Source organism: Piliocolobus tephrosceles, chromosome X (genome assembly GCF_002776525.5).
Source record: "Piliocolobus tephrosceles isolate RC106 chromosome X, ASM277652v3, whole genome shotgun sequence".
NCBI classification, from domain to species: Eukaryota; Metazoa; Chordata; class Mammalia; order Primates; family Cercopithecidae; genus Piliocolobus; species Piliocolobus tephrosceles.
The window spans coordinates 87730776-87755328 of record NC_045455.1 but is presented as its reverse complement, the minus strand read 5'-3'; the positions used below and the strand labels follow the sequence as shown (position 1 = coordinate 87755328).

At 40.7% G+C, this 24553-nt stretch overlaps 1 protein-coding gene across 6 annotated transcripts in view; it reads left to right on the top strand.

Moving 5' to 3' along the window:
• Positions 1-24553, top strand: part of PAN3 (poly(A) specific ribonuclease subunit PAN3) — a 163061-nt gene that overhangs the window by 15400 nt on the left and 123108 nt on the right. For all 6 annotated transcript variants that reach the window (XR_002730987.3, XR_002730986.3, XM_023208744.3 and 3 more), the window contains exons 2-3: positions 21037-21158; positions 23634-23700. Coding sequence is in view for 4 of the 6 variants with exons in the window: in XM_023208744.3 (XP_023064512.1) it covers positions 21037-21158; positions 23634-23700 (189 nt within the window). In the remaining 2 variants the exon portion in view is untranslated. The remainder of the gene's footprint in view (positions 1-21036; positions 21159-23633; positions 23701-24553) is intronic.

The following is a 24553-nucleotide window of genomic DNA, read 5'->3' as shown; positions in this document are numbered from 1 at the left end:
TTTTTTTTTTTTTTTTAAATTGAGTCCTTTTGTGAGATGAACATTCAATCTTGGCTAGATTATTCTAATTAGCTACCCTTATATGGTTGGTTAACATGGAGCTAAAGATAAATGTCCTGTTTAAAAAAATGACAGCCCGGCCGGGCGCGGTGGCTTGAGCCTGTAATCCCAGCACTTTGGGAGGCTGAGACGGGCAGATCATGAGGTCAGGAGATCGAGACCATCCTGGCTAACATGGTGAAACCCCGTCTCTACTGAAAAATACAAAAAACTAGCTGGGCGAGGTGGCGGGCGCCTGTAGTCCCAGCTACTCGGGAGGCTGAGGCAGGAGAATGGCGTAAACCCGGGAGGCGGAGCTTGCAGTGAGCTGAGATCCGGCCACTGCACTCCAGCCTGGGTGACAGAGCGAGACTCCATCTCAAAAAAAAAAAAATGACAGCCCTTCAGAAAACTCTGGCGGTTTACAGAAGAAATACAAATGGCCAGTAGGTATATAAAAGTTCCTAACAAGTGAATAAAAGAAAATTAAAACTGGCATTCACTTATTTATGTATCTTTTACCTTTCAAGTTGATAAGAGTACAAAGGTTGCTGATACCTAGTGTTTGTGTTGGTATGTGTGGGGAAAGACTCTCTGGTATGACACTTTTAGAGGTCAGTATTCATTAAAATTTAAGACGTCCACATCCTTTGGCACAATTGTTAGACTCATTCTATGGAAACACAGGATATATGTACAGAGTTATTCATGGCAGCTGATCTGAGGTAGTGAAAAGTTGAAAATAGTGAAATTCCCGTTAATATAGTAGGATATCATACAGCAGAAAAACCAAGCAAGAATTTTATATACAGACAAGATGCTTAAACTATATTACTAAATAGGAAGAAGAAATTACAAAACAGTATGTGTAATATGCCCCCCTTTTTTTGTGTGTGATGGAGGCTCGCTCTGTTGCCAGGCTGGAGTGCAATGGCGTGATCTCAGCTCACTGCAACCTCTGCATCCTGGGTTCAAGCGATTGCCCTGCCTTAGCCTCCTGAGTAGCTGGGTAAATTACAGGCACCTGCCCCCATGCCTGGCTAATTTTTGTATTTTTTTAGTAGAGACGGGGTTTCACCATGTTGGCCAGGATGGTCTCGATCTCTTGACCTTGTTATCCTCCCACCTCGGCCTCCCAAAGTGCTGGAATTAAAGGTGTGAGCCACCGTGCCTGGCCGTAATACACTTTAAAAAGATATGTAAGAAGAAAAGATCTAGAGACAACACTGAGTTGTTAATGTTAGTATTTCTGTGGTGGCATGATGGGAAACTTTGATTTCTACATTTCTGAATCTTTTTTCCTCAAGTCTTTTATAATCAGAAAAAGAATCAGTAAAGATAACTAACATACACACATACAAAAGACGAACCCAAACCCAGCCCTCCAGAAGCTAGCATACTACAGGATTTAGCAAAATAATTGGAAATGCATATGGTTTGCTAGTTGCTCCAAAATTCAACATTAGCCTTCTGAGCTCATCCATGGATTTGGATGATCCAAAACATCATATAAAACTGATGTTTTATATGACAAGCTGGTTTTAGAAATAAAATTTTCTGTTATTCCTAGCCACATTACTGAGAAAACAATAACGGAAAACTTTTTAGGCCATTTATTGCTTTATTGGCAGCTTTCGATTGTGTAGAAAATAGTAATTATCTTGGCATAGATGTCAAACTAAAACTGCTTTTTATTTTTCAGTGAGCATTCAGATTGATGATACTAAATAGCTTCACCCAAGAGCCCAATTTATTTAGTTGTTGATGTTCAAGTTTGTAGCAAGTTCATCTTGGAATGCCTATAGTATTGCAGTCCTCCCCAGAATCAGCTGTTTTTACCAGAGTCTTACTGCACTGCAGTTCTTTTCTGATTGAAGAGGCTAAGTAATAATGTATATCATAAACATGTTCAGGTCAAAACAGCGTACTGGATACACTGCAGTGAAACAGTTGGATCTCAGCTGGTACTTGTCGTTAAGCCACTTGATTCATCTGAAATTTCTGTTTCAGGATTTTTGTTTTTCCTTACTATAGGCATTGCTGTGGCTATCTTAGTGTTGACAAGTATGACAACTTCCTTAAGAGCCAGTTTGCCAGATAGATTTAGCAGTTTGTATTTATTTATTTATTTATTTTGAGACAGAATTTCGCTCTTGTCGCCCAGGCTGGCGCGATTTTGGCTCTCTGCAACCTCTGTCTCTAGGGTTCAAGTGAGTCTCCCGCCTCAGCCTCCCAAGTAACTGGGATTACAGGTGCCCGCTGCCACGCTGAGCTAATTTTTTGTATTTTTAGTAGAGACAGAGTTTCGCCATGTTAGCCAGGCTGGTCTTGAACTCCTTACCTCAGGTGATCCACCCACTTTAGCCTCCCAAAGTGCTAGGATTACAGGTGTGAGCCACCACACCTGGCTTGACTTTGCAGTTTTTAAAACAATGTTAACTTTCCTCCCTGGTGGTCTGATATCTCTGCAGGTAACTCACTGTTCACTAAATGACATAGTATGTGTGTTCTCTGGGCACTGACTGGAGAACATAATTTAATTATTAAACATATGTTGAACATTTCTGTGCTAGGTATCGTATAGATATTGGGGAATACAAAGGTGTGTCAGACCAGGCTCAGTGGCTCACACCTGTAATCCCAGCACTTCGGGGCTTGAGGTCAGGAGTTTGAGACCAGCCTGGCCAACATAGTGAAACCCCGTCTCTACCAAAAATACAAAAAAATTAGCCAGGCATAGTGGCATGTGTCTGTAGTCTGAGCTACTCGGGAGGCTGAGGAAGGAGATTTGCATGAACCCGGGAGGTGGAAGCTGCAGTGAGCTGAGATGGCGCCACTGCAGGGCAACAGAGTGAGACTCCATCTCAAAAAATAAATAAATAGGCCGGGCGCGGTGGCTCAAACCTGTAATCCCAGCACTTTGGGAGGCCGAGACGGGCGGATCACGAGGTCAGGAGATCGAGACCATCCTGGCTAATACGGTGAAACCTCGACTTTACTAAAAAATACAAAAAAACTAGCCGGGCGAGGTGGCGGGCGCCTGTAGTCCCAGCTACTCGGGAGGCTGAGGCAGGAGAATGGCGTAAACCCGGGCAGCGGAGCTTGCAGTGAGCTGAGATCCGGCCACTGCACTCCAGCCTGGGCGACAAAGCAAGACTTCGTCTCAAAAAAATAAAAATAAAAATAAAAATAAAAAAAATAAATAAATAAAAAGCAAAGATGTATCAGACATGGCCCTGGTCATTTGTGAGTGCATAGATTAGTAAAGGAGTTTGACATTATAAATTATGACATAGTATGGTATGTATACACATCTCATATATATACACATACACATAAAATGTATAACAAACTCTATTCAGCGATATCTTGAGGTGGGTGATATTTGAAATATTTTTCAGAAGATGTTTGAGGCATACATACCTGGTGGAAAAGGGCATTCTAGACAGATGAGAGAAGACACAGGTTTTGAGAGGAAGCACTATTCATAGTTTTGTAGTCATCTGATGTGGTGAGAGAATAGACCAATTATGGAGAGTGGTACCAGATGATAAGCTGTGGCCACATTGTGAAGGCCCTTCTAGGTTATGCTAGTAAGTGATACGATAAGATCTGTGTTTTACCGCCCCCCAAAGCTGGCAGAAGACAAAAAATAACCAAAATCAGAGCTGAACTGAATAAAATTGAGATGCAGGAAACCATACAAAAGATCAGTGAAAACAGAAGTGGTTATTTAATAGAATAAATAAGATTGCTAGACAGCTAACTAGACTAATATAGAAAAAAGAAGATCCAAATAAACACAGAAATGACAAAGAGGACATTAGCACATACCCCACAGAAATACAGAAAACCCTCAGAGACTATTATGAACACCTGTATGCATGTAGGGTAGAAAACCTATAAGAAATGGATACGTTCCTGGAAACATACCTCCTAAGATTGAACCAGAGAGGAATTGAGACCCTGAACAGAGCAATAACGAATTCTGAAATTGAATCAGTAACCAAAAACCTACCAACCAGAAAAAGCCCAGGACCAAATGGATTCAAAGCCGAATTCTACCAGACATATTAATGTAAAGAGCTGGTACACTTCTTTCTGGAAGTATTCAAAAAAATGGAAGAGGAGGGAATTCCTCCCTATCTTGTTCAATGACCAGCGTCATCCTGATACCAAAACCTGGCAGAGACTCAACAAAACAAAAACTTCAGGCCAATGTCCTTGATGAGCATAGATGCAACAATCTTCCACAAAATACTAGCAAACTGAATCCAGCAGCATAACAGAAAGCTAATCCACCAGGCCAGAAGCAGTAGCTTAGGCCTGTAGTCTCAGCACTTTGGTAGCCAAGGCAGGTAGATTGCTTGAGGCCAGGAGTTCAAGACCAGCCTGTGTAACATGGTGAGTCCCTATGTCTACCAAAAAATTAAAAAAATTAGCTGAGTGTGGTGGCACACGCCTGTATTTCCAGCTACTTGGGAGGCTGAGGTGGAGGGATGGCTTGGGCCTGGGAGGCAGAGGTTGCAGTGAGCTGAGATTGGGTTGTGGTACTCCAACTTGGGCAACAGAGTGAGACGCTGTCAAAAAAAAAAAAAAAAGGTAATTCACCACGATGAAGTAGGCTTTACCCCTGAGTTGCAAGACTGGTTGGGCATACACAAATCAATAAATGTTACCCGTCACATAAACAGAGCTAAACACAACCATATTATCATCTCAATATATATAGAAAAGGTTTTCAATAAAATTAAACATCCCTGCATGCTAAAAACCCTCAACAAACTAGGCATTGAAGGAACACACTTCAAAATAACGAGAGCCATGTATGACAAATCCACAGCCAGCATCATACTGAATGGGCAAAAGCTTGAGAACTGGAACAAGACAAGGATGCCTACTCTCAACACTGCTATTCAACATAGTGCTAGAAGTCCTAGCCAGAGCAATCAGGCAAGAGAAAGAAATAAAAGGCATCCAAATAAGAAGAGAGGAAGTCAGACTGCCTCTGTATATGATATGATTTTATACCTAGAAAACCTCACAGCCTCTGCCCAGAAGCACCTAAGTCTGACAAACAACTTCAGCAAAGTTTCAGGATACAAAATCGATGTACAAAAATCCATAGCATATCTATACACCAACAGCTTCCAAGCTGAGTGCCAAATCAAGAATGCAATCCTATTCACAATAACTGTGAAAAATAAAATACCTAGGAATACAGCTAACCAGGGAGGTGAAAGAGCTCTACAGTGAGAATTAGAAAACATTGCTAAAAGAAATCAGAGATGACACAGACAGATGGAAAAACATTCCATGCTCATGAATAGGAAGAATCAAGATTGTTAAAACGGCCATACTGCACAAAACAACGTAAATATTCAATGCTATTCCTATCAACCTGCCAATGACACTCTTCACAGAATTAGAAAAGATGGTTCTGAAATTCATATGGAACCAAAAATCAGCCTGAATAGCGAAAGCAATCCTACGCAAAAAGAGCAAAGCATCGCATTACCTGATTTCAAACTATACTTCAAGGCTGTAGTAATCAAAACAGCACGGTACTGATACAAAAACAGTGACGTAGACCAATGGAACAGAATAGAGAGCCCAGAAATAAAGCCTAACACCTACAACCATCTGATCTTCCACGGAGTTGACGAAAACGAGGAATGGGGAAAGGACTTCCTGTTCAGAAAATGGTGCCGAGATAACTGGCTAGCCATATACAGAAGACTGAAACTGAACACCTTTGTTACATCATATACAAAAAAGTTAACTCATGGTGGATTAAAGACTTAAATGTAAAACCTAAAACTATAAAACCCTTGAAGAAAACCTAGGAAATACCATTCTGGACATAGGCCCCGGCAAAGATTTCATGATGAAGATGCCAAAAGCAATTGCGACAACAACAAAAAATTGACAAATGAGACCCAATTAAACTAAAGAGCTTCTGCACAGCAAAAGAAACTATCAACAGAGTAAACAGACAACCCACAAAATAGGACAAAATATTTGTAAATGGTGCATCTGACAAAGGTCTGATATCCAGAATCTGTAAGGAACTTAAACAAATTAATAAGCAAAAATAACTCCATTAAAAACTGGGCAAAGGACATGAACAGACGCTTTTCAGAAGAAGACATACACTCAGCCAATGAACATATGAAAAAATCCTGAACGTTGGCTGGGCGTGGTGGCTCACGCCTGTAATTCCAGCACTTTGGGAGGCTGAGGCGGGTGGATCACAAGGTCAGGAGATCAAGACCATCCTGATTAACACAGTGAAAACCCGTCTCTACTAAATATACAAAAAATTAGCCAGGCGTGGTGGTGGGTGCCTGTAGTCCCAGCTACTCGGGAGGCTGAGGCAGGAGAGTGGTGTGAACCTGGGAGGCGGAGCTTGCAGTGAGTGGAGATCGCGCCACTGCACTCCAGCCTGGGTGACAGAGTGAGAGTCCATCTCAAAAAAAAAAAAAAAGAAAGAGAAAAAAATGCTCAGCGTCACTAATCATTAGAGAAATGGAGAAATGTAAATGAAAACCACATTGAGATACCATCTCATACCAGTCAGAATAACTGTTATTAAAAAAAATAACAGATACAGGTGAGGTTGCAGAGAATAGGGAACATGTATACACTACTGGTGGGGAAAACAGTTTCCTGATTTCTCAAAGAACTTAGAATTAGCATTTGACCCAGCAATTTCATTTTGGGTATATACCCAAAGGAATAGACATCGTTCTGTCATAAAGACACATGCATGAATATGTTCATTGCAACACTCTTCACAATAGCAAAGACGTGGAAGTGACCTAGATGCCCATCAATGGTAGACCAGATAAAGAAAATTTGGGGCATGTACACCACGGACTACTGCACAGCCATAAAAAAGAACAAGATAATGTCCTTTGCAGCAACATGGTTGGAGCTGGAGGCCATTATTCTAGATGAACTAACGCAGGAGCAGAAAACCAAATACCACATGTTCTCACTTATAAGTGGGAACTAAACATTGAGTATACATAGGCACAAAGAAGGGAACAACAGACACCAGAGCCTTCTCTTTTTTTTTGAGATGGAGTTTCGCTGTTGTTGCCCAGGCTGGAGTGCAATGGCACAATCTCATCTCACTGCAACCTCTGCCTCCCCAGTTCAAGCGATTCTCCTGCCTCAGTCTCCTTAGTAGTTGGGATTATAGGCATGCACCATCACACCTGGATAATTTTGTATTTTTCGTAGAGACGGGGTTTCACCATGTTGGTCAGGCTGGTCTTGAACTCCCGACCTCAGGTGATCCTCCTGCCTCAGCCTCCCAAGGTGCTGGGATTATAGGTGTGAGCCACTGCGCCCGGCCAATACTGGAGCCTTCTTGAGCAGGGAGAGTAGGAGGAGGGTGAGGAAGGGAAAAGTACCCATTGGGTACTGTGCATATTACCTGGGTGACAAAATAATCTGTATACCAAACCCCCACCATATGTAATTTACCCACATAAGAAACCTGCATGTATACCCCTGAAACTGAAATAAAAGGTTTTTTTTTTAATATTTAGTTTTTATTTTTGAGACAGAGTCTTGCTGTATTGCCCAGGCTGGAGTGCAGCAGTGTGATCTCGGCTCGCTGCAACCTCTGCCTCCTGGGTTCAAGTGATTCTCCTGCCTCACTCAGCCTCCCTCCCAAATAGCTGGGATTACAGGCGTACGCCACCACGCCTGGCCAATTACTGTATTTTTGTTAGAGATGGCATTTCACTATGTTGGCCAGGCTGGTCTCAAACTCCTGACCTTGGGTAATCCACCCTTGGCCCCCTCCCAAAGTGCTGGGATTACAGGCATGAGCCACCATACCCAGGTTTATTTACTCTTTATTTTAAAAAGGTAACTATAGCAGGCCTTTGACTTCTAAAGATGGAAATGGGGAAATCATTTGGAACAGTCTTGACTATAGTTGAAGGGAGTAACGCTGAGGACATAGTTTAGGGCAGTGGAAATGGATTAGAGGGGGGCACATTTTAGAGAGATTTGGTGAAGCAGCTACCTGGATGCATAAGGGAGAGAAAGGAGGCAAAGATAACTAAGTTTTTAGATTTAAAGTACTTGTCACATGTCTTAGAGACTTTACTTAGTAATAGGCAGTTGGAAATGTGAGTTAGGAGATTAGGGTTGAGTGAGATAAATGTAGTGTAGTGATTTTTGAAATGTTTGAAATAAGACAAGGTTTTAAATCTCAACTCTGGTACTGTCACTAAAATGAGAAATAACCATATATATCTTAAAGAGCTGTTGGGATTGTGCATATAAACCTGTCAATAAGTAATGCTTGGCATTATTTTATCTGTCTGTCTAATCTATCATAACTAGAATTGAATGTTTAACAGCAAATGGATGAAAGTTTAAGAGGGAGAGATTGATGTATTTAGATTGCTGGAAAGTTAAGTACTTGAGGTATATCGTTAGTTCTTTATGGAATTACCTCACTTCAGTTGTGGCATAATATTCTTTTCTGTACTTCTATTGAGAATGAATATAAAAAGTGTTTCAAGAAATCTTTCAGTTGTCTTGAAGATGTCATGGTGTTCAATGTTCTTTATGGAAAAATCCTTGTAATAATTTCTTCAAAGAGTTTAGTATTGGGAAAAATGGTTTTTGCTCGAACAAATTGGTATTTGTTATCTTACTAAGCAAGCAATTTTTAAACTTCTGTTTTCTCTTTTTTTATCTTGGCTATTTCAAAACGTCTGAGCTTAATGTTTGACTGAAATATTTTTATTAACCTGTATTTTTAGTTTAACCTATATTTAATCTTTTATTATATGGCTCTGTTGTATGTTTTCGGGGGCGGGGAGCTTACACAACAGAAATTTATTGTCTCAGGTTTGGAGGCTGAAAGTCTAAGATCAAGGTGTTGGCTGGATTGCCTTCTTCTAAAGGCTGTGGAGGATAATCTATTCCATGTCTCTCCCCTTAGCCTTTCGTTTGCTGACAACCTTGGACGTTTCTTGGCTTGTAGAAACATCTTCCCAGTCACTCCTTTCATCTTTACTTGATGTTTTCCCTTTGTGTGCATCTGTGTTCAAATTTCCTTTTTCCATAATGTCACCAGTCATATTGGATTAGGGCTGCCCTAATGACCTCATCTTTAATTACATCTGCGGTGACTCTGTATTCCAATGAGGTCACATTCCAAGGTACAGGGGATTAAGACTTCAACATAGGAATGTGGTGGGGGTTGGGGGGACCTTTGAACTTCTAACAGTTGTGTGGTTAAACAAATGAAATAATAACCTAAAATGCCTTATGGAGCTTCGGAGTGAGGTAGGGAATTGAGAATTTGAACTTGTTTTCTTTATGACTCTCCACAGAAGCTTTATCATAAGGGCAGAAAGCGCAGTGTTTATAGTCATTAATTGCCATTTTCTGACAGTTCTCTTTGACTTTTTTTTAGTTTGTGAACTTTCAGAGGAATTCCATCTCTTCAAACAGACAGTATGTCTTGTCCACCTGCTTTGGATTTGAGTCTTTTCTTACAGCTTCTGTGGGTTTTGTAACAGATGTGTAAAATATTCTGTCTTGCTTTTTTTTATCATTTATTTTAAAATTAAAAAGAGAAAAACCTACATGGAAAGTTTTTCCTAACTCTATTACAAAGAGCATATTAGTGTTTCATCAGAAAAAGCAGGCTACTTTTTGCAAATAAATAAGTGGATTTGGCACCTAATATCAACTGGGCATGCCGGTATACAGAATTATTATCACAACAACCTTGGAAAGTAGATGCTACCATTTTAGTGTTACAGAGGAAGAAACTGAGACTTAAATATACTGTTGAAGGTTAGTAGTTGACAACTGGCTGAAACAGACGTCATGGTCAGTATTTGTTAAAAGTTTATTCTTATTCCACAGTCCAATAAAAGAAAGGATGGTGTGAGTATCTGCTGAGGCGGTAGAGGAGCCCGTTTCTTGGGCCTGTACCCAGTGTACTGTCATCTGGCATCTCTGAGGTCTGTTTCCTCACTGGAAAAGTGGAGGCAATCGGCCGGGTGCCATGGCTCATGCCTGTAATCCCAGCACTTTGGGAGGCCGAGGCAGGTGAATCGCATGAGCTCACTAGTTTGAGACCAGCCTGGGCAACATAGCGAAACCCCACCTCTACTAAAAATACAAAAAATTATATGGGCGTGGTGGCGCACACCTGTAGTCCCAGCTACTCACAAGAATTGCTTGAACCCGGGAGATGGAGGTTGTGGTGAGCTGAGATTGCGTCACTGCACTCCAGCCTGGGTAACAGAGTGAGATTCCACCTCAAAAAGACAAAAGCATTTAATTGAAAATAAATGTTTGTACAAATGTGCTAGGCTGGGGTCAGTGACTCACGCCTGTAGTCCCAGTAATTTGAGGGGCGGTGGAGGGAGGATTGCTGGAGTTCAGGAGTTTTGAGGCTGTGGTGAGCTGATTATGCCACTGCACTCCAGCCTGGGCAACAGAGGGAGGCTGTTTCTCAAAAATAACAACTTCTTGCCACCAAGCTTAAAAAAAATAACCTAACAAAAATGTGCTATTAGATTAAGGAATACCAAAAAGTGAAAGGTGTGCATAATTACAGATACATAAAGTGTAGTTACAGATAATTTAAGGCCGAGTGCAGTGGCTTACACCTGTAATCTCAGCACTGTGGGAAGCCAAGGCAGGAGGATCACTTGAGCTCAGAAAGTTTTATTTTGACAGTGTCTTGCTCTGTCACCCAGGCTGTATAGTGCAGTGGTATGATGACAGCTCACTGCAGCCTCAACTTTCTCAGCCCAGGAGTTCGAGACCAGCGTGGGCAACATAATGAGACCCTGTCTCTTCAAAAAAAATACAAAATAAATTCAAAACAAAACAAAGCTCAGATAATTTAGATTAGTAGATAGTACAGAAATATGTGAAAATTTAAAGGTTTAAATACTGTAGTTGAAGACAGCAATAAAAAGTCAAAAGGAAGTTTTTTTTTTTTGGTCAAATGAATGATATAAATAGTATCTTAAGAGGTAAAGGTTTTAACAACTTGGAATAATTGGGGAATACTTTCTAGAGAAGGGGGAATTAAAAAATAATGTTTATGAAGACCTGTGAGAAAAGATGCTAGATACTTTACATAGATTCTTTCACTTGATTCCACACTGCAACCCTATGAGTGAGATGGTATTTAACCTCTTTTTTCAGGTGAAGAAATGAGATTTACAGTTACTTGCTCATGCTCATATAGTATGTAAATGGCACAAGTAGGATTCAAACTCAATGTGTAACTCCAAGTATTTTTTCTTTCGCATCATACCTGAGTCTTGAGTATGTATATTATAAATTGATTATACTCTAGATGGTAAAGTGTGGGAGATTTTAAGCATATAATGAGTATATCATTGTGACTGGAGGAGAAAGTTCAGTCATATGATTCTTGTGAAGATCTTATGGTAGTTGTATACTTTTATTACTTTACGCCATGATCTTTAATCTTTTGTAAATATTGGTGTAAGGTATTCAGTTTTTTTCCCTAGATGGATACTCAGTTGTCTTAAGTCCATTTACTGAATAATCCCCCTTTTCCTCTACTAATTAAATAAAAAGTTTTATTGGCCAGGCATAGTGGTGTGCGCCTGTAGTCCCAGCTACTCGGGCGGCTGAGGTGGGAGGATTTCTTGCTTCAGCCCAGGAGGCAGAGATTGCAATGAGTTGAGATTGCGCCACTGCACTCCAGCCTGGGCAACAGAACTGTCTCAAAAAAACAAAAAATAAAACAAAAAAAACCCATTTATTGAAATATGATTTACGTGCTATTAAATTCACCTATTATAAGTACAATTCAATTATTTTTAGTAACTGTATAGAGTTGTACAGTTTTTTTAAAAGAACTTTAAGATATTTATTGTTTTTCATAACAATTGAAGTTTTCTAGGTAGATGATATTATTTTCATTTTATAATTGATGGCATAATCTGCATTTTACAAGCATTTTGCCCAAGACTTTGTGGCTAGTAAATGGCAGAACCGAGACTCAAACTCAGCACCTTTTAGGAAGTATTAGTATGATAGTTGAGGACAAATTGTTGAGGATATGCTAGTGTCAGACTAAGAAGTTCGGATTTCATCCTTTAGCATGAGCATCACCAGCATCTTCTCTGTAATGCCCTACTCAGCACTTGTAGATGGGTACTTTTTGGAAAGTGTCTTCTATGATGGAACTCTTGTCTCTCAAGATGCTCCATGTGGAAAGGGTTCGCTAGTCAAGTAAATTTGGGAAGTACTCTGTCTTCTTTTTGGATTGTCACAATTCACATTGTGTACACACATCCTGGGAAGGTGTACAGTAAGGAAATGGGGGTTTACTTGTTTTTACTCATTTTCCCCCAGAATTTTCCAAGTTTCTTGACCATTGAAGACCTTTTTTTTTTCTTTTTGAGACGGAGTCTCGCTCTGTCGCCCAGGCTGGAGTGCCAAGTGGCCAGATCTCAGCTCACTGCAAGCTCCACCTCCCGGGTTTATGCCATTCTCCTGCCTCGGCCTCCCGAGTAGCTGGGACTACAGGCGCCCGCCACCTTGCCCGGCTAGTTTTTTTTTTGTGTGTGTATTTTTTAGTAGAGACGGGGTTTCACTGGGTTAGCCAGGATGGTCTCGATCTCCCGACCTCGTGATCCGCCTGTCTTGGCCTCCCAAAGTGAAGACCTTTTGAGTAACACTGCTCTAGTATGATGTTTTTGGAGAGTTAGACTCAATTCATTAAGAGGGGTTTAAGTGTGAAGAAGAAAATTAAGCTGCAAGATTGGAGTTTTTAAAAAGTAGGTTATTATTGTGTACATTTATCTGTTAATAGTTGTAGGGTGACTGCTGACAGATGCAGAAGTTCTTCCTTTTTTTTTTTTTTTAGACCGAGTCTCACTCTGTTGCCAGGCTGGAGTACAGTGATGCAATCTCAGCTAACTGCAACCTCTACCTCTCAGGTTCAAGCAATTCTCCTGCCTCAGCCTCCCGAGTAGCTGGTACTACAGGCACGCACCACCATGCCTGGCTAATTGTTGTATTTTTAGCAGAGATGGGATTTCACCATGTTGGTCAGGCTAGTCTCGAACTCCTGACCTCGTGATCCTCCTGCCTCGGCCTTCCAAAGTGCTGGGATTACAGGTGTGAGCTGGTGCGCCCGGCCGAAGTTCTGATTCGTTAGGTATAGGATCCTTTGGTCCAAAGTTTGAAATTTTGTCTCTTGATTTATACTTGTATTTCTTTTTTTTTCGGTGGAGATGGGGATCTTGCTGTGTTGCTCAGGGTGGTCCTGAATTCCTGGGCTCAAGTGATAATTCCACTTTAGCCTCCCCGAAAGTACTGTGATTACAGACATGAGTCACTGTGCCTGGCCTTATTTCTTTTAAAAATTTGAAAGGCTGTTCAATATAGTAGCAAGATTACTTTTATGTCCCAGGTGTACCATTTACTAGTGTTGTGACTTTGGCCAAGCTATAATCTGTGAATCACACTTTGCTTAACCATAAAATAAAATAAAAAAAAAATCAACCTTGCCACAGTTGTTATTCAGATGTAGATTCATATCAACAATAATGATTGTTCAATTTGTTGTTATTCTATAGTGTCTTAGTTCATTTCTGCAGCTATTAACAAGATATTGGAGACTGAGTACTTTTTATAGAACAGAAATTTATTTCTCAGAGTTCTGGAAGCTGGGAAGTCCAAGATCAAGGTGTGGGTTGGTTTGGTGTCTGATTAGGGCTGCTGTCTATGCTTCAAGATGGTGCCTTGTTGCCATGTGCTCACATCGGGGAAGGGTCTAACAGTTTACTTGTGCTTCATAAGGGTGCTAATTTTATTAGCATCATGGCGTGCTCCACCCTCAGGACTTAATCACCATCTAAAGGCCCCAATTCTTAATACTGCCACAATGATAAGTTTCAACACATGAATTTTGCAGGGGGTGGGAGGGACATTCAGACCATAGCATTCTGCCTGTGACCCCTTAAATCCTTGTCTTTGTTACATGCAAAATTCTATCCCAATAGTATCAAAAATCTTCCAGCACCAATTCAAAAGTCCAAAGTCCAGAGTCTCATCTAAATTAGGTGTGGGTGAGACTCAAGGTATTCATCCTAAGGCAAATTGCTCTCTGGCTATGAGCCTGTGAAATCAGACAAGTTACACTTTTCTAAAATACAATGGTAGGACAGACAACAGGATAGATACTTCCATTCTGAAAGGGAGAAATTGGAAAGAAGAAAGGGATAGCAGGTCCCAAGAAAGCCCAAAACCCAGAAAGCCAAACAACATTAAATCTGGATGCCTGAGAATAATCTTGTTTAACTCCTTTTCTTGCCTTCTGGACACACTGGGACTGGGGTGGGTCCTGAAGGCTTCAGGGAACCCCGCCCTTATGGCTTTATCTGGGGCAAGCCCTAATGCAACTCTCACAGGTTGGAGTCTGATGCCTCTGGCTCTCCTGGGCTGGTGTTACATCCTGGTGGCTGCACAGTTCTGAGGTCTGGGGGGCAGCCTCGCCTTCACAACTTCACTAGACATAACCCTGGTAAAAGCTGTCTGCTACAGCCTCCCCCTATGGCAGTTCTCTGTCTAGCCCCTGAGGCTTTCTGAGGAATCCTTTGAAATCTAGGTGGGGATAGCCATGCCTATGAGTACTGCACTCCTGAAGAGTTAGCACCAGGTGGGCCTCATGAAGGTTTACCCCCTGTGCCTACATTTGCCCTCCAGAGTGGAGGCCTGAGCTGTACCTGGCCTCACTTGAGCCATAGTAGGGGTAGTCAGGGAGCCTTGCTTGGGAATAAGGGGAGCAGAGATGTGAGGCAACCCTGGGCAGCTGGGCCTCTCCCTAGAAAACAGTTCTGTACTCCAGGCTCTGCTATTGTGGGCCTGTGGTGGGGAGTAGCAACCTTGGATCTATCTGAAATGTCTTTGGGTTCATTCTTCCATTTTCTTGATGAATATCAGCTGCTTCCTTGTATCTATATGAATCTCCTTATCTTTTATTTTTTTATCTTATTTTTTTTTTTTTTAAGAGATAGGGCCTCGTATGTTGCCCAGGCTCTGGGCAATCTCCTTATCAAAAGGTTACTTGGTCATGCTTGTGGTATTCTCTTCCAGTATCACCCCGTGTTTTTTATTTTGAGACAGTCTCTGTTGCCCAGGCTGGAGTGCAGTGGCACAATCTCAGCTCTCTGCAACCTCCACTTATCGGTTTCAAGCGATTCTCCTGCCTCAGCCTCTCTAGTAGCTGGGACTATAGGCACCTGCCACCATGCCTGGCTAATGTTTGTATTTTTAGTAGAGATGGGGTTTCAACTATGTTGGCCAGGCTGGTCTCAAACTCTTGACCTCAGGTGATCCGCCTGCCTCGGCCTCCTGAAGTGTTGGGATTACAGGTGTGAGCCGTTGCGCCCGGCCTAATACCCATTTTTAATCTTTACAACCTAGCCAGTCCTGCTTCCGTTTTGTTTGTAAATTTGATCTTTAGGCCAGGTGAGGTAGCTCACACCTATAATCCTAGCACTTTGGGAGGCTGAGGCGGGTGGAGCATGCCTGTAATCCCAGTGACTTGGGAGGCTGAGGCAGGAGAATCACCTGGGCATGGTGGTGGGCACCTGTAGTCTCAGCTACTTGGGAGGCTGAGGCAGGAGACTCGTGTGAACCCAGGAGGCGGAACTTGCAGCGAGTTGAGATTATGCCACTCTTCCAGCCTGGGCGACAGAAAGACGAGACTCTCTCTCAAAAAAAATGAAACAAAACAAAACAAAAACAAAAAAGTGACTTGCAAACTATTAGTCCATGGAAATAGTGTGAAGATTTACTTAAAGTGGCTTGCAAAAATAAAGGATTGAAGGACTGAAAAATTCATGATGATCTATTCTCGGTAATTAAGGTCACTCACATATGTTACACTTAAGTAATTTAAATTTAAAAGTATTCTACATGCATTTTCTCATTTTTTTGTTTGTTTTTATATTTTTTTTGAGATGGAGTCTCGCTTTTGTTGCCCAGGCTGGAGTGCAGTGGTGCGGTCTTGGCTCACTGCAACCTCTGCCTCCCGGGTTCAAGCGATTCTCTTGCCTCAGCCTCCCAAGTAGCTGTTATTACAGGCGCCCGCCACCATGCCCGGCTAAGTTTTTTATTTTTAGTAGAGATGGGGTTTCACCATGTTGGCCAGGCTGGTCTCAGATGAACTCCTGAGGTCAGGTAATCTGCCTGCCTTGGCCTCCCAAAGTGTTAGGATTACATGGTGAGCCACCGTTCCCAGCTGTATTTTCTCTTTGAACACTTGATGAAGTAGGTTGGATATGTGCCTGTTCTTGGTAATTAAGTGAATATATTTATGATCTATAGAGGATGGAATAATGTATCATTGGTTAGTGATTTTTCCTAACTGCACTCCAAGTATCTATTCCTCTTTTCTCCCTTCCAAAACAAGAAAAGTCAAATGTAGGTATATGTGTGTGTGGAATGTTTACTTGAAAAAATAGTAATTTTAGGCTGGGCACAGTGGCTCATGTCTGTAATCCCAGCATTTTGGGAGGCCGAGGCGGGTGGATCATGAGTTCAGAAGTTTGAGACCAGCCTGGTCAAGATGGTGAAACCCCATCTCTACTAAAAATACAAAAACTAGCTGGGCGTGGTCGGGGGCACCTGTAATCCCAGCTACTTGGGAGGCTGAGGCAGGAGAGTCACTTGAACCCAAGAGGCAGAGGTTGCAAGCACGCCACTGCCCTCCAGCCTGGGCGACAGAGCAAGACTCCATCTCAAAATAATAATAACGATGATTTTAATCATTGATTACTGGCTATGTCAGCACTCCTTTGCCACCTACCCCTGTTTTTGGTTAGGTCCAGTCAGGTGTTTCCTCTGCTAGGGAGCATAAGGCTTCTTCTATCAAAGTTGTGTATCTGAAAGGAATATATACCAGTGTTAACATAGTGAAAATCACTACCAGAAATTTGTGTGTTTATTGGGACAAATTCTGTTTCTTAATGATAAGGTGTTATTATAAGGTGGGAAATTTATAATATGGTTTTATTGTCCTCTGATTCATTAATTTTACCAATATTTCATTTTGTTTATGTGCAGTGGACCTTGCTTTCGAGGAACTTAAAAATTCTACTGAGACAAGATACTGACCATAGATATTTGAATTCTTGGCATGTTCAGTAATTGTTCTATTGGCTTGTACAAAACGTGAAAAGAGAGAAAATTGGATTTGAAATTTAAAAATATAATAAAAACCTTTGAAGTGAAAAGCATTTGAAATAAAGATGCTATATTTGAAAACAATTTGACTCTAGAATTGTACTCTATTTTGGAGTAACCATTCTATTTTATTAGGAAAATGTGGAGAGTAGATGCCTTAGAGAATGGAGGAACCTCTCCCTTTATGGATTGCTCTATCATTCTCCTCCTCCTCATCATTGTGAAAATAACTACGTTGTTGGCCGGGCGCGGTGGCTCAAGCCTGTAATCCCAGCACTTTGGGAGGCCGAGACGGGCGGATCACGAGGTCAGGAGATCGAGACCATCCTGGCCTACACGGTGAAACCCCGTCTCTACTAAAAAATACAAAAAACTAGCCGGGCGAGATGGCGGGCGCCTGTAGTCCCAGCTACTCGGGAGGCTGAGGCAGGAGAATGGCATAAACCCGGGAGGCAGAGCTTGCAGTGAGCCGAGATTGCGCCACTGCACTCCAGCCTGGGCGACAGAGCGAGACTCCGTCTCAAAAAAAAAAAAAAAAAAAAAAAGAAAAGAAAATAACTACGTTGTAAAGAAAGTCGTAACGTCTTTATTTTTTTTGCGATGGAGTTTCTCTCTTGTTGCCCGGGCTGGAGTGTAATGGTGCGATCTTGGCTCACCACAACCTCTGCCTCCCAGATTCAAGCGATTCTTCTGCCTCAGCCTCCCAAGTAGCTGGCACTACAGGCATGTGCCACCATGCTTGACTAATTTTGTATTTTTAGCAGAGACGGAGTTTCTCCATCTTGGTCAGGCTGGTCTCAAACTCCCGACCTCAGGCGATCTGCCCACCTTGGCCTCCCAAAGTGCTGGGATTACAGTTGTGAGCCACCGCGCCTGGCCAAATGTCTTTCTTTTAACCAGCCACGTGACACAAAATTGTTAACATTTTGACATATTTAGTCATTTTTTTCTGTGTATGTGTAAGCACACGTAATACCCTCAAATAAAAATGTGTTCCCCTTTCACTTCACATTGTAAATGGTTATTACACTAGAAAGGAACAAAACTTGCTCCCATTTTCTCTCTACTACATTCTCACACAACACTTTTGACACCAGATGTGTGGAGTTTTTTTCCCACACCAGCCAATTCTCCAATTCTCTGGTTACCACCTGGGTGTCCTACAGTTCAATTATGACACTACCTGGAGTTAGTGCAGACTCCAGAGGTTAAAAGCTCAGTCACACAAGACTGCTCTCCACTTCAGATACCAGTGACATGTAGCGGGTCCCCAGATTATACACACTTCTATCCGACTTGGCTGCAAATTGGGAGTTCCCATGACCCCTCCTCAGGTTTGATAATTTGCCATGACGGCTCATGGAACTCAGGGAAACACTTGCTTTACTGGTTTATTGCGAAGGATTCAGATGAACAGTCAGATGAAAAAGTAGATAGAACAAGGATCTTTTTTCTCTGTGGAGTTGGGGTGTGCCACCCTCCTGGCTCATAAATGTGTTCACCGACCCACGAGCTCCCTGAACCCCACAGGTGAGAGATTTTTATGGATGCTTCATCTCACAGGCAAGGGAAATTATTAACTCAACCTGTAGCCACTCTCTCCTCACTGGAAGATGGTTGGGTAGGGCTGAAAGTTCCAAACTTGTAATCAGGGCTCCGTCTTTCTGGTGACCAGCTCCCATCTAGGTACCTAACAAAAGTCACCTCATTAGAACAAAAGATGCACCTATCACCCTGGAAATTCCAAGGGATTTAGGAAGTCTGTGTTAAGAACTGAGGTCAAAGACCAAAAATTTGAACCAAAGATGCTCCCAGCACCAAGTATTTGAACAAAGATGCTCCTAGCACCTATCATTTAGGAAACAAGTTTTTCTAGGAGCTCTGTGCCAGGAACTACAGATGAAGACAAAAGAAATATGTATTTCTTTCACAGTATGACAGATATACAATTGTTTAGTCTTTATTATCATTTTGGGTAGCAGTTTATTACGGACAATTTTAAACTTTGATAAAAGTAGAGAGGATGGTGTCATCCCTGTCACCCAGTTTCAACAATGATTGATATTTTCCCAGTCTTACTTTGTCTGTCCTTCTATTTTAGTTCTATTTTGCTGAAATATTTTAAACATATCCTGGACATTAATTACCATGACTTTGAATTATTTCATGGTAGTTTTTCAGTGGATTTACTTAATCATTCTTCTGTTGTTAGACATGTCGACCTACAAGGAAGAAGCTGAGGCAAAATTAATATAAATAGAGAGTCAGCCAGGCACAGTGGCCCTGTAATCCCAATACTTAAAGAGGCCAAGATGAGAGGATCACTTGAGGGCAGGAGTTCGAGACCAGCCCAAGGATCATAACAAAATCTCATCTCTACAAAAACAGAAGAAAAGTAGAGAGTTTATTTGGGCCAAACTTGAGGATTGCAACCCAGGAGCACAGACTCAAGTTGCCCTGAATATATCCTCTGATTAGTGGTAGTGGATTTTTAAAGCTAAAATAGGGGGACAGGGAGTGAAAGTGTGTCAGGAATTCTCATTGGCTTACAGAAATTAACATTGATTCAGCTATACGTTGTTAAGCTGTAGGGTGATGGTTACAGTGTCCAATGTGGCATTACTAGGTTAATTTATAGCTACTTTTGGCAATAGCAGGCAGTTTCAAGAGATGAGCAGGTAGCTCAAAGTGGGGAGTAGACTGTGACTGCTGTCTTATTTTAATACCTCTCTGGGCCTGATATTAAAAGGGTTTACATTCTTCAAATAATAAATAGTTCTTTGTTTTTTCCCATTTCACATTGTTTCTAATTCCTTGTTAAAGATGAACTTTTTTATATATAAATATTTAGGTGTTTCTGATGATATTCTTCAGCCATATCCTGAAGTTGTAATCACTAAAAGATATGAACCATTAAAATAAACTTTTTATAATTGTAAATGCAGTACATTTTCATTATGGATGTTTTGGGAAATAAATTTAAAAAAGAAGAAAATAAAAATTACCTCATTGTTTTCCAAAGAGACCCAACATCCCTTCTATCCACATTTTTGTAGTTTGCTTCTTACTGGGATTGAAGGGGGTTTCTCAATGACTGCCTAGAGAAGAGCAAGCCTACTTGCAGCCCATCTTATTGTTAAACTGGCAGATTAGAAAATAGCTGCATGCTAAGTACTTATTAGGAAGTAACATCTAAGACACAGCGTCCCGTTGATTGCCCTAATAGTTTTAGAGTCCTTCAGTATCGTCCTACCCTAAACTCTAAAAAGAACTGTCAGTATTCCTGAATTCCATCCTATTGCTACCTCTGCAGAGTTTTTTCCCCCTGAATTTTGAGTTAGTGTGAGTCTGCTGGTTTGTTTCAAAAGATGTGTTGTGAGAAACCGTCTTGAGAAAATTGCTTCTGTTTACCATCCAGTGGTTCACAGGAGAAATTGTCCTTTTACTGAGTTGAAGAAAGAAAATTTGATGAGGAAACTGGAAATGCAGGTGGTAGAAACTTAATCATATTGCGTCTGGGGGCTATTTGGTGATTCATAGAAAATAAATTATTTCTGTGGGAAGTAATTAGTCAGCTTGAGCACTGTTTAACAGATTTCTAGAGCCAAGCCAGTTTTATTTGATCCTGCCTTTTATAAACTGGTAAATAAAAATAAGTGTGATAGATTTGAGACTTTACAACTTATTTAGGAACAAAGAAGTGAAATCACTGTTTCATCCTCTGAAATAATTTTAAATACTTGAATTTTCCTTCTCTTTCAGTTCCAGGAATGGATGGAGGTGCTTTAACTGATACAAGTCTCACAGATTCCTATTTTAGCACCAGCTTTATTGGAGTCAATGGATTTGGAAGCCCTGTAGAAACAAAATATCCCCTGATGCAGGTATCCTCAGTATAAATTCATATTGCACTATGAAGTTTATTCTAGGACCAGGGGACATGTAGAGTCTTCATTTATTCCTACATTTATTAAGTGGGAGGTGAGATTTTAGGAGGCAGTGAGATGGGTGAGATGTAGGTAAACTATCTCCCATGGGGTCAGAGTTAATGAGAGCTTTTGTAAGTGGGGGTTTGGTAGGGTTAGGGGCAAGAGTGGCGGGAGTATGTAGAGAGGGTAGTTAGAGACTAATTTCACTTGTGTGTTTTGTTTGTATGTTAGTTAAACTTGATAGTGATAGCAATTTTGTTTTGTTTTGTTTGTTTTGTTTTGTTTTGAGATGGAGTCTTGCTCTGTCGCCCAGGCTGGAGTGCAGTGGCGCAATCTCAGCTCTGCAAGCTTCACCTCCTGAGTTCACGCCATTCTTAAGCCTCAGCCTCCCGAGTAGCTGGGACTACAGGTGCCCGCCACCACGCCCAGCTAATTTGTTTTGTATTTTTAGTAGAGATGGGGTTTCACCGTGTTAGGCAGCATGGTCTTGAACTCCTGACCTTGTGATCTGCCCACCTCAGCCTCTCAAAGTGCTGGGATTATAGGCGTGAGCCACCACGCCTGGCCGATAGCAATTTTAAAATAATGTTTTGAGCAGATTATACATGTATTATAAAAGTGAAGTTACAAAAGGGCCTCCCTTCCATTGTTACTCATCACTTTTCCAGTTAACCTTCCTAGAGGTAGCTGCCATCACTGGTTACAAGTTTCCTGTGTATCCTCTCAGGAATACTCTTTGCATTATAGAAGCATAGTGCTAGTTTTATTTTGTTTAATGTTTACAATGTTAAATTGAAAGTCATCGTACTTGGGGCATTTTACATTAAAAATGGCTTTGAATTTTTTTAACCCCACTTTGTTGTTTTTGGTTCTTTTTTTCCCCTTTGTTTATCATATGGCTGCATGTAATGCTTAGGAGATTTGTATTTAGATTAGTTTTTGTTGATTAGTATTGCACAATTTTGTAGAATTGGAATAAAATTGGCAAGTATTCTAGTGTTTTTAATTGGAAAACTGCCATAATAGTAAAGGCAACGTATTGTCCTTTCTAGTTTCTGTGATGTACTACTGGATGGTTTTCTCCATTATTACAATACGATATTGGAACACATTTACCTCTCTCTCTCTCTCTCTCTCTCAGCTGCGCCTAACAAGAAAAAGGTGTGAGGAATCAGGTAGATGTCTCTCTCGAGACAAGGTCTTGCTGTGTCACCCAGGCTGAAGTGCAGTGGTGCGATCATGGCCCACTGCAGCTTCAACCTTCTAGGCACAAGTGATACTCCTCTCTTGCCTCAGCCTCCTGAGTAGCTAGGACTTACGGGTGTGTGCCACCATGCCCGGCTAATAAAAATAATTTTAGCAGAGATGAGGTCTGTGTTGCCCAGGCTAGTCTCAAACTCCTGGTCTCAAGTGATCCTCCTGCTGTGGCCTCCCAAAGGAGGTATTACAGGTTGGGATTGCAACCATGAGCCACCACTCCTGGCCTGGTGTTTATACTTCAAGCTGAACTGATTTTAAGGGTCTGTATGAAACCAATGCTTTTTTGAATTATTTTAACTTTTATTTATTTCTTGTAGCTATGCATTCTAAAGGTTGTTTATAAACAAACATGCACAGCCATATATAGAAATGGTTATGTTTTACGAACAATGTAACTAGTTTATTGTATAGTTGTACCTTCTTTTAACTGCCCGTGAGCCACAATTTCAGGTACTTTTTAATATATATTTTTGTATTAAAATTACCTCAGGAGCTTAGCTTTTTTCTTCTCTTTTAAAATTATGCAGACATTAAATAAGAAGTTGAGCAAACAGATTCAGGACTCTAGAATTAAAGCCAGAGCTAGAAATTCCTAACTTATAATTTCTAAGGCATTGAGTTAGATGTTATATATGAGACAAGGATTTGTGGGCATGGGATAAAGGGCCTTACAAGATGGAGAGACCATACAGGCCATGGAGTGAGTCCAGAAAGCAGAGAACATGTTTAGAGAACAGAAAATATCCTACTTTTATAAGCTGTATAAGGTGTATGAATGATAGTACAAATTGAGAAAGGATATTAGAGCATTTACTGTTTTTATTCATAGTCAGTGTGTACCCTCCTCAGTGGATATTGGAATTTATGTTTTTTACAGACAAGGAGACTTAATTATGTGTTTTGCCCAGGCTAGTAAGTTTTGGAAGGACAATTCAAAATAGGTCTGTAGCTTTGGCTTTAAATACCTGGGTAGCGAGTGAAATTTTCATTTCATGTGGTGGTTTTTACATAGTTGTGATCCAAGCACTAACATTTATAGGAAGATTAGATTATCAGTAATGTGAACAGTAGATTGGAGGGGAAGAAGCAAAGAGAGCCAGTCTTAATTGTTTGGATACTTTTATTTCTGTATTCCTCAGTGATGTTATAAATACATATTTTGTTTTTCAGAGAATGACTAATAGTAGCAGCTCCCCAAGCCTTCTAAACGACAGTGCCAAGCCATATTCAGGCCATGGTAAGACCTGTTCCCTTTTGCTTGTGTGTGTCTGTGTATATATTTCTTACTCTAAAAGTAATATACAACCATTGTAGAAATGTTGAAAATTGTAAATGGGTGTGAAGAAGAAAATAAAAATTATTATCTTCCCACTCAGATCTAACTATTGAGATTTAGATCTCAAGCCAGGCGTGGTGGCTCACGCCTGTAATCCTAGCACTTTGGGAGGCTCAGGTGGGAGGATTGACTGAGCCCAGGAGTTTGAAACCGACCTGGGCAATATAGCAAGACCATGTCTCTATTATTAAAGAACAGTCAGTGTAAGTGTATATAAGTTGCATAAAAAAATTTTGTCAAGCTATTTTGTTAACATCTTGCCCTTTGCACTATTAGTTCTTTAATATTAAATTCATGTCAATTTTAATGAAGGTGAGTCTGAAAAACCAGGAAGAAGAAGGCAGAGAAATGAAGCAGCAGTCTATTTGTACTACATTGTGAAGAGATTTAAGGTTCCTTTACATAAGAGCATTTAATACATTTTTTAGGATTTAGCAGAACATGTAATGAGATTAATAAATAAAAAATCAAAGCTCAGAAATGAAGATAAATATTTCAGTATATCTCATGCATGCCTTTTCAGAGACTCTTCTCATTTGTAAAGTGAGAAATAATTAAGATACATAATTTTGTTTGTAACTTCTTTCTGCAGAGTAGTGGAATTTTGAACCTACAAAATCTTTGGATTTCATGTTTGTGTTTTGAAAAATTTATTACTTCTGTCTTTAACAACTTAATATGTTTATCTTTTTAGTAATAATATCAAATATCTGGTGAAGGCTTTAAAATATGGAATAGTTTGTAGAGTAGCTGG